Source organism: Nelumbo lutea, chromosome 2 (assembly GCF_056320005.1).
Source record: "Nelumbo lutea isolate HS-2025 chromosome 2, American lotus-T2T, whole genome shotgun sequence".
NCBI lineage: Eukaryota > Viridiplantae > Streptophyta > Magnoliopsida > Proteales > Nelumbonaceae > Nelumbo > Nelumbo lutea.
In genome coordinates this window covers 26,789,873-26,799,095 of record NC_142685.1, presented here as the reverse complement: position 1 = coordinate 26,799,095, position 9,223 = coordinate 26,789,873, and the positions used below count along the sequence as shown (strand labels likewise).

The 9,223-nt window shown below is 34.8% G+C and overlaps 1 protein-coding gene across 1 annotated transcript; it reads left to right on the top strand.

Moving 5' to 3' along the window:
* The first annotated feature begins 224 nt into the window (after positions 1–224).
* Positions 225–8,935, top strand: LOC148869393 (uncharacterized). Its single transcript, XM_088969415.1, has 6 exons — positions 225–300; positions 387–524; positions 2,891–3,004; positions 5,481–5,560; positions 5,799–5,923; positions 8,586–8,935. Exons 2-6 carry the CDS (start codon positions 472–474, stop codon positions 8,655–8,657), a joined length of 444 nt encoding a protein of 147 aa, XP_088825541.1. The 5' UTR covers positions 225–300; positions 387–471; the 3' UTR covers positions 8,658–8,935.
* Positions 8,936–9,223: the final 288 nt, after the last annotated feature.

The window sequence follows — 9,223 nt, the reverse complement described above, 5'->3', positions numbered from 1 at the left end:
CTTTCTTGAATAAAAGAGACAAGGATGTAAGACTTAATTTTTTGTCATTGTTTGGATGATTGATAAAGAAAATTAGATGACACTTGGAAGAGCATGTGTCTTTCTTCGGCTGGTTAATAGGTGATTAACGGTAGGTACTGGATTGAAGTAACAATAGGCTCAAGGTACATAGTAGTAATTGGCCGTATTAAATTGTCACATTTTAAAATTTTAAAATTTGAGACCAAATGACATTAGGCCCAAATTACAGGGTACTTGGAAGAACATGTTTTGAACGTTCGGTAAAACTTGGGGATCAAGGTACATAGTAGTAATTGGTCGTATTAAATTGTCACATTTTAAAATTTTAAAATTTGAGACCAAATGACATTAGGCCCAAATTACAGGGTACTAATCGCGAAGTTTCCCTTATTTTAAAACTTTACTGAAGAGAGGTTCCGAAGAAGATCGAACGAGAGAATCGACTCAAAAATGTTGCTCGCTGTTCTCTTCTCCAACTTGGAGGGTAACATCCTCGTCGAACGGTACGTAGCGTCTCCTCTGTACATTTCTATGATGTATCATCTTAACAGCAGATCTCTTCTCTTACATTCATCGCCAATGTGATTCACTATTTTAGCTAATTTTCATTGAATTATCATATTTTGCTTGTTTTTGTCTATATTAATTAGGGTTTGTTAAACTTGAATGAATGCTCACTCAGATTTTTTTAGCTAATTTTTTGTACATGCTTTTATATGCGAGGAAATTGGTGACCTACTTACTATATATAATTTATTAACATTTTGATCGTTTGTATATCTAGTAAGTAGTTCATACAGAAGGGGGGAGGTATTATAGAGATGTAAAGGGTAGCACTTCTTTGGACAATTTGGGAGGAGAGAGAATTACTGCAATTTGAAGAGACAAGAACCAAACTAGGGAAGCTCCAATAGAAAACATCTTTATGAAGGTGGTGGGTTAGGTAATATCATTGGAGACTCTTACCCCTTTGTCCACAAATGACATCATTAGAGGATGGCAAAGCATTTTTCTTCTTTAAGAGTTCATCCAGGATTAGGACACTCACAAATTGGGTCTTGTAGTGTGTAACCTTATCAAATTAAATTGTGATGGATGTAGTGATGTAGGAGAAGAAGGAGAGGAAGTCCTAATTGGGTGGGTGAGCTGGTGGGAAGAAGAGGGAGAATCAAGGATCTGAAATATGAGAGGAGAGATTCAAATATGAATAGAAAAGAGAAAGAGAAGAAATGGTACACCTTTAACAGAAAAGGAGAAAGAAAGAAGATCAGCTATTAATTACAGGTAACATCAAAAGAAAATTTTATTCCCTTAAATCTTTAAATTCAACTACCATATTTATAGACTCAACTTACAGTGTGAGCTTGTCTTACACTGCCAGTCCCAAGCCCAGATAAAGGAGGGTGTGTCAGGTTGGAAGCAAACACTAAAAATTTTGCCAAAAATTTTGCCAAACACTCATTATATGGATCCTGATTTGTCTTAGTCGACTTCATACAGTTGGGATAAGGCATGGATGATGATGATGATGATGATGATGATGATAGACTCAACATGAGGGCTCGGATCTCTCTTGACAAACTCCAGTTTCAACTAAGAAACTATCTCAAAACAAATCCTAACTATTTTAACGTTAAGGCAACCCTATAGGTAACCCAAAGAAACACTCAAATAAGTACTTTGTCTCCTAAAATAACTTTAACAAAACTTTATTAACCTACTAAAAAACTGTAAACAACTCCAAGCTGACTCAAAGAAATAGAAGACCTAAATCCTGTCATGGATTGACACCTATCAATAAAATGATAATAACTCTCTTGGGACCTGTTAGATTTACAAGATCTTGGTTTCTGTGGGTAGTAATTCAACTATCTATTTAATAATAGCAAATCATGCAAATCAGACAAGGTTTGACCCTAGAAAATAGGAAGAAAGAAAAATAACACGAATGCTTCTTCAACTTTTCAAAATTCTAAAACCTATGCAATATGACTATGAATTAGTTTGATCCTTTAAGATACCAACTCTACTCCTAAGACACTAACAAAGTAGAAAACACATTTAGAAAAAAAAAATTAAAAATGTTAATGTCCAAAACACCCAAAAATTATGTAATTGCCATTGGATGAGTACTCGGGAGAAAACTGATTTCTTGCTTTCATGCCTGCATCACGTAGCCTTGACAATATAGGAAATTCAGGCATACTATAGACTTTAGAGATCTAGTGGTAGAGTGTAGCTCTTGGGTGGTGGTGCTATCCTGGCTTTTTTTTGGACCTATTGACTAGGGTGATCCAACAAGGGTTGAATTGTTAGTTGTTAGCACTTAGAAGTGCTGCATGTCTTAAGGCTGGGAAGATCTCTCAACTATAGAGATCTAGTTGTAGAGTGTGGTAGTGGTAAAATGGTTCAAGTAACAGCACAGCTTCTTGGGAATGCAGAAACATCATGAGAGAAGTAAAATAAATGGCTAGATAATTGAGAACAACTGAACAACCTATCAGCCAATAGCTAGCTGATGCATTGGATAGGAAAGAGGTTAACAAGGTGGCCCCCAAGAAAGCAATTTATGCCCTGCTAGCTTAAATGTCAAAGGGTGCTTGGCACAATCCATATTCTATTCCATTCTTTTATTTATCAAAAATGTATATTGCCTCCATTTTTTTTTTAGTTAAAGTCTTCAGCACTACACCAAATATGGGTACAATTATTTTGTTAATCAGCTCTTTTTCTTTTTCTTTTTTCCTTCAACTTAGAATGGAATTAGTAATATTACAACAAAGATAGCTGCTCAACCTGATTTTCCTTAGCACAACAACATGGTTTATATATATTGGAGGATATATTTATGGTTTACACCATATTGCAGCTTTCATGGGGTTCCATCTGAGGAGCGGCTGCACTGGCGTACTTTCCTAGTTAAGTTGGGATCGGATAATCTAAAAGGTGCCAAAAATGAAGAGCTTTTTGTTGCTTCACACAAGTATGCAATATCCCTCCCTCCAATTAAGTTCTCTTTTAAAAATATACTCAATATCTTAATTCAATTATTTATTTTTGACATGGCCAAGTTGCATCTTATATATTATAATAAATTTTATAAGCATAAAATGTGATGAATTAAAGAGAATTTCTGTGTACATATTTTCCTGCCTGCTAATCAGGAAGTTGTTGGTATAATGACACTATTTAGACTGGATTCAATTTAGGCCTTTACAATCTTTATCCAAGAACATTTGTGCCTTCATTTTTTCAGCTTGATACTTCTTGCAAGAATTATATTCTAAAAAATTTGGTACTCGTTGAAACTTACTTATTTTTCAGATGTTTACTATATATATATAAAATTTATACTGAAATTTATAACTGTAACTATAAATATAGAGATATTTCTTATTGCAATTTATCATATTATTTTGGCATCATCTCACTAGATAATGCAATTCCAATTTTCATGACTTGGATGGAAAGGTCAACTGGACTGATTGGATCTGGAAACCAAAATGTCCCATTTAAGATATTGGTACTTACGATCAGTGACTGATAAAAAAATAAATAGAACATCAGTGTTCTCCTGGAAAGTCTTCCATGGTCAGATTCAAGTTGATATTTTGGAATAACTCAAGGATATTGCCATGGCCTTAAGATGTTTATACTGTGAAGTCCAGAGTCTGTCGGTCATTTCTTTATACACTGTAAGGTTTCTTATACCCTTTAGCCTTTGGGTCAAATTTGCTAGTTATTTCAATTTCATTTTTAAATATAGTTATATATATTATTTAAAAAAATGGGTTCCTGAAAACACCTATAAACAGGTGTATCGGGACCCCAAAGATACAATACAATACACCTGATACGGGTTGTATCGTATTGAAATTTTGATCCTTGATTGAACCCTCAAAGATTTGAAAACCTGAACCAATAAGCAAGGGAAGAACATAAAATTTTGTCTAATCAACACATTTTCTTTTCTTCTTTTCCTATAACAAAAGTAGGGTTCAGCCCCTATATTTTTTGAATTTTCTTTCCTTTCTTCTTTTTCTCTCATAAAATGTTGATTTTTCTAGACTTAAACATGAAATTTATACTTCCCTTATGAAAATTATGGATAATTATTAAGGAAAGATGGTTATGGAACCTAGGGAACTACCCTAGGATATATGGTTTCACTTAAAAAAATTCCATTGCCTAGGCGACAACCGACAAGGTGCCCCCCTGTCACCTAGCCTCGCCTTGGCGCCTTGAAAACTATGCAGGTCACTAGTTAGATATTAATGATTTAGTTCTCTTTTTTCTGTTTTTTTTTTTTGAATTTTTAATCATTTTCATCATTAATAAAAACCATTGTCATTTATCACATTTATTTTGGTTTAATATAATGAATGTATAATATTAGAGATATTCCCATTTTCAACACTTTTCCAAGTCGAGCTCGAATAGCCAGATATTTGGCCCGGCTCAGCTCAGGGGTGGGCCTATTATATTTAGAAGGAGAAGAAAATACAAGAAGAATATTTTTGGAGATAGAAGAAGGGGAGAAGTTGAAATTTGAGAAGGTTGTTTATGAATGGTGTGGTGGTCTCTTAGTGGTTTCAGTTTCAAGGGGATAGGTTTGAAGGGTCTGTTGAGTCAGCAAGGGGTGGATTGTTGGCTACTAATCTGAAGATATATTGGTTTTGAGCAGGGTGTTGAGTCCAAAAGTTATAGCTCTGTTAGTGTTGTCTTTTAAATAATTTTAGATATGTTGAATGTAACCTTCTTGTTTTGTTTTGTTTATTTATTTTTTTTAATTGTTGGGTATGTTGGCATGCAGTATTTAGGGTGTTTTATCCTTTTTCGGTAATTTCTCATTACCTCACTCTCTCTCCACTTTATTGAGCTTTTATTTATTATAAATTATAAAAGAGAAGGTTTGGAGTTACTCTGCAAGAAAACTTGACCAGCAATTCTTTATACCCCAACCAATGGTGAATTGATTGATTTTTATATTGGTATGGTCAAATGTCAAAGCAACATCAATATGTTTATTTGGTTGGTATGCTTCCAAGCCTGATTATTTACAAAATTTAGAGGGAGTGGACCAGGAGTCATTTTGAAGGAAAACAAAGGATGCTTCAACAGAATTATTGGCCACACATTAGAGTGGATAAAACTAATTGCGGAAAATGAGCACTTTGGTTAAGCTTATGGCGATTCGACATTCAAAGTTTAAATTAGCTACTGGTGGATAAAACTAAACCATGGCTTCTGATAAATGTGACATCCCTACCCTCCCACAGGAAGTTCTCAATAATGCAAAAATGGGGCTTTCAAAAGAGAAGTCTGATTAAAAAAAGTTGGGAAGGGTACTTTAAGTTAATGTGGTTTTACCACCTGAAAGTCACTTGGTATGATTTGCAGAATATGCTGATTTCAGATTTTATATGACCATAGTTTAATGTGTTTCTCTTCCTTTTCAGGTCAGTTTATATTGTTTATTCAGTTCTTGGTGATGTCTGTATCTATGTTGTTGGCAAGGATGAATATGATGAACTTGCTTGTAAGTGTCTTTCTTGTCTCTATTTAAGAGAATAATGGTGCAAGGATGAGAAGAAGCTGTAATGCCTGCAAGTGCAAGAATACACACACTTGCAGGTTTGGGTGAGGATAGCTAGGACCTGATCAATGTGACAGCTTCTCCATCCCTGGGAAAATACTAGTTTGTTCTTAACAAAAAGATTCTGTTTTTTTTTTTTTTTTTTTTTGCCACTTATCATTATTTCTATCTGGTTTTCAAGTGGCAGAAGTCATCTTTGTTATAACCTCATGTGTGAAGGATGTATGTGGAAAACCACCAACTGAGCGCCTGTTTCTCGACAAGTATGGAAAGATATGCTTGTGTTTGGATGAAATTGTTTGGAAGGTAAGGGATGCGTCTTAGATCCATAAATCAATTTGATATTGGAAATTTCCTACTTGTCACATCTCTGGTTCTAGTTTTTTAGGAGTCTGGTGCTATTTTCTTATTCTAATTCCAAGTTTTAACACTATGGAGTGAAAAGGAACCCAAATCTCTGATTCAGGAATACTATATTTGGAAATCCTAAAAATTAAGTATCGTTGTGAACGTGCAACCACAAAAACAGAAGAGATCAAACACATAAAAGAGAAGAAAATATACAAGAACACCAAGATTTTACATGGTTCAGCAGTATGCCTACGTCTATGGAGCCCTGCAAAGAATTTCACTATTCTCAGAGAACAAGAATACAACCCTAATCGTGTTCTTTCCCAAATTCCATAAAATCCCTCTGTTTTTTTTATTACAATTAGAGCCTGAACTGAGAATATATATCCTGATACTAGTAAAATTATCAAAATGCTCCACTGACCCCAAAAAAACTTGTCGTGGTGCACCATATAGGAACCCAGCTACATAAAATTATATCAGCAAAATATGAGACATCTATACAACATTCATGTTCTTTGTCAACCATGTGATCCCAGATTAGGAAATATTTTTTTTTTTTCAATGGCCTGCTGGACCTGAAACAATTTATCCAAATTATATTTGTGGCACCCAAAGGTTTAAAAGCAAGAAGCACAGCAAAAGCCTCAAACGCAAAGTTATAAGGCCAGGTATATGCCTGAGCAATGTGAGCACCACTTCGGTAAAAGAAAAAAAAAGAAATAATTAAACATACAAGAATAGAAAATCCAAATTCTGAAAGAAATAAAATATTTCAAAATAGTCAATTGGTTAAAGTATCATGTTATTAAAATGAAAGTTTTAGCCTTGTAATTCAAGCCCTAATAGACTAAACAGTTTAAACTCTAAGGATCATAACTACACGCTACAAAATAGCAAATTGTGTTTGTAACATAAATTCAAGGTTAATTCATCAAAATATAGCAACAAGTTAAGAGAGGTGCACCTAGGTTCGGGCGAGGCACAGCCCACAAAATGAATCTTTCTTATGAGCTTACTGTACCCAAAACATGCATTTTAAAACATTAGTCCCACCTAACATATTTATTAACAAAGTTGGTTTAATTACCCTTATCTACTATGAAGTCATAGATTGAAGTCTGTTAGAAGTTAGCTTTAACTCATTTTATTAAATGATATATAATGTCAAAGGCGCTTTAGTTCATTTTATTAATAATTATAATGTCATGACCGTTGTTTAGTTTAACTTATTTATGACATATAATATTTAAAATCCCATCTGTTTACAGCCCTACCCTAAATGACTTCAGAGGACCAAAAACCCTTGGGGACCACACCTTTCTAGGTTCAGTTGACCACCCCGATACCATATATATTAAACCCCACCTTCCTACCTTCACCACCAAGAAGAGATACATTTTACCATTGCTCCCAACAATGGCCCCATCAAGAACACCACCAACAGAGCGTTGTCCCTCAGTTGAAAAAGAGGCTTAAAAGGAAAATAGACCAGTCCATACACCCATCTTTTTAATTTGTTTCCTTTGAAGTCTCTCTAGTTCAATACTTAGTTTCTCTTGATTTTTTTCTGACAATTTTCTTGCTGTAACTTTAATAGTCCCTTCAATATTCTCAAGTAGGTGTAGGGCCTGATCAGGGCTGATCCATTATCAGCCCTGCTTGGTTTTTATAAAAGAACCATAACTTCAGTGAGAGACTTTATAAGGTCTTAAGATCACAGAGCCTAAACCAAAGTATTTTGATCCGAGTCATCTGACCCAATAAGACCCAAGATTTCAACAGATTTTCTATAACATAACAATCTAACTGATCCATAAGTTCAACCCTCAAACTGGTTCATACATATCCAGCTTGTTAAGTACACTAATCAATCTGGACTCTTGGTCCAACAGCTTTGGTGAGAATATCAGACAGCTGATCCTTGGTCTTCAAAATGGCAAACAAATTTCCCCTATTGCATCCTTCCCATGGATGAAATGCATATCCACTTCAATATGCTTGATTCTATCAGGTTGTACTGGTTTATGAACAATAACTTGTTTTATTAGCAAGTAAAGTTTCACGGGTCCCTCTATAGGATATCCAAACTCATCATTCAACCAAAAGTACTCACAAGCGCTGTGAGACATGGCTGGACATCTGCCTCTGCACTGGGTATAGCCACTAGAGATTATTTTTTACTTTTCCATGTAACTGATTTTCACCTACAAACTTATTGCACCCAGACGTAGACCTCCTATCAGCAGCTAATCTTGCCATTTGGTATCTACTTAGGTTTCAACCTTCTAGTCAGGAAAATTTACAACCAGTAACAGTAAAACATGCAACCCGCAACAGCAGAGAGCTGCAAAAAGGGAAAAGAAACCATAGTACATAAATACATTTGACAGTCTCAGATTTCGAATCAAGTGGTATCTTTTGTTTCATCATTGTTTTTGTGATTGTCATCTTTGTCATGAAAGCTTTTATCACCAATTTCTATGTTGGCTACTCGTGTGGTTACCAATGCATCATTTTTCCTTTTTCTCACCATTCCCTTGTACGCTAATACACCATTAACATCTCCATCAATGTTAATCAGTCTGACACCGGCCTTGTTCTTTTCATTCTGAAGGGGATATTGGAGAACACAGACAAAGATAGAATCAGAAGACTGATAAGGTTAAAACCTCCTGCTGATATCTAATGGGGGAGCTTCGTCCCTGTTTCAGTGAAGATATTAACTCAGAAGCCCATGGCTCAGTTCTTCACTTCTCACTCTGATATTGATATCCCTAACCTTTGATACGTTAACAAAGTTGTGTAAAATATATTGCATGGTTGTTTTAATAGGTGGATAACTGGGTATACACTATGAACCTATTTGTTGTAAAATATTAGATTGATGAATTCTCTATAGACTTCAGTGAAAACTGTCGTCAATAAGGCTCCACACTTGAAAGGATACAGTATACTTTTTGTCCATTATCAAGGTTTCTGTTCGTTTTGCTGCCTGGTTTCAATTTTCAAGATTTTGTTCTCAAGCATGGTGCTTCAAAGTTAAAAAACGGCACTTGGCGGCTTTTTGAATTTCAAACCAAACTAATTAAACAGAGATCGAATGACCTAATTAGCCTACCAATGACAAATCTGAATTTGAAGAATGTAAATATGTAATTACTTCTCCCGTTCTCCTTACATCACAAAAATGACCTTTAATCATTCATGAAAGATATCAACATTAACTTTTCTTTTTCCCTAAGGCTGTATTTG

Bases quoted from the DNA above. Each gene is read 5' to 3' on its own strand.
- LOC148869393 (XM_088969415.1), top strand. From the start codon at position 472: ATGTTGCTCGCTGTTCTCTTCTCCAACTTGGAGGGTAACATCCTCGTC. The intron at 525-2,890 runs GTACGTAGCGTC...ACCATATTGCAG, and splicing joins GGTAACATCCTCGTCGAACG to CTTTCATGGGGTTCCATCTG. The intron at 5,561-5,798 runs GTAAGTGTCTTT...CTGGTTTTCAAG, and splicing joins TGAATATGATGAACTTGCTT to TGGCAGAAGTCATCTTTGTT.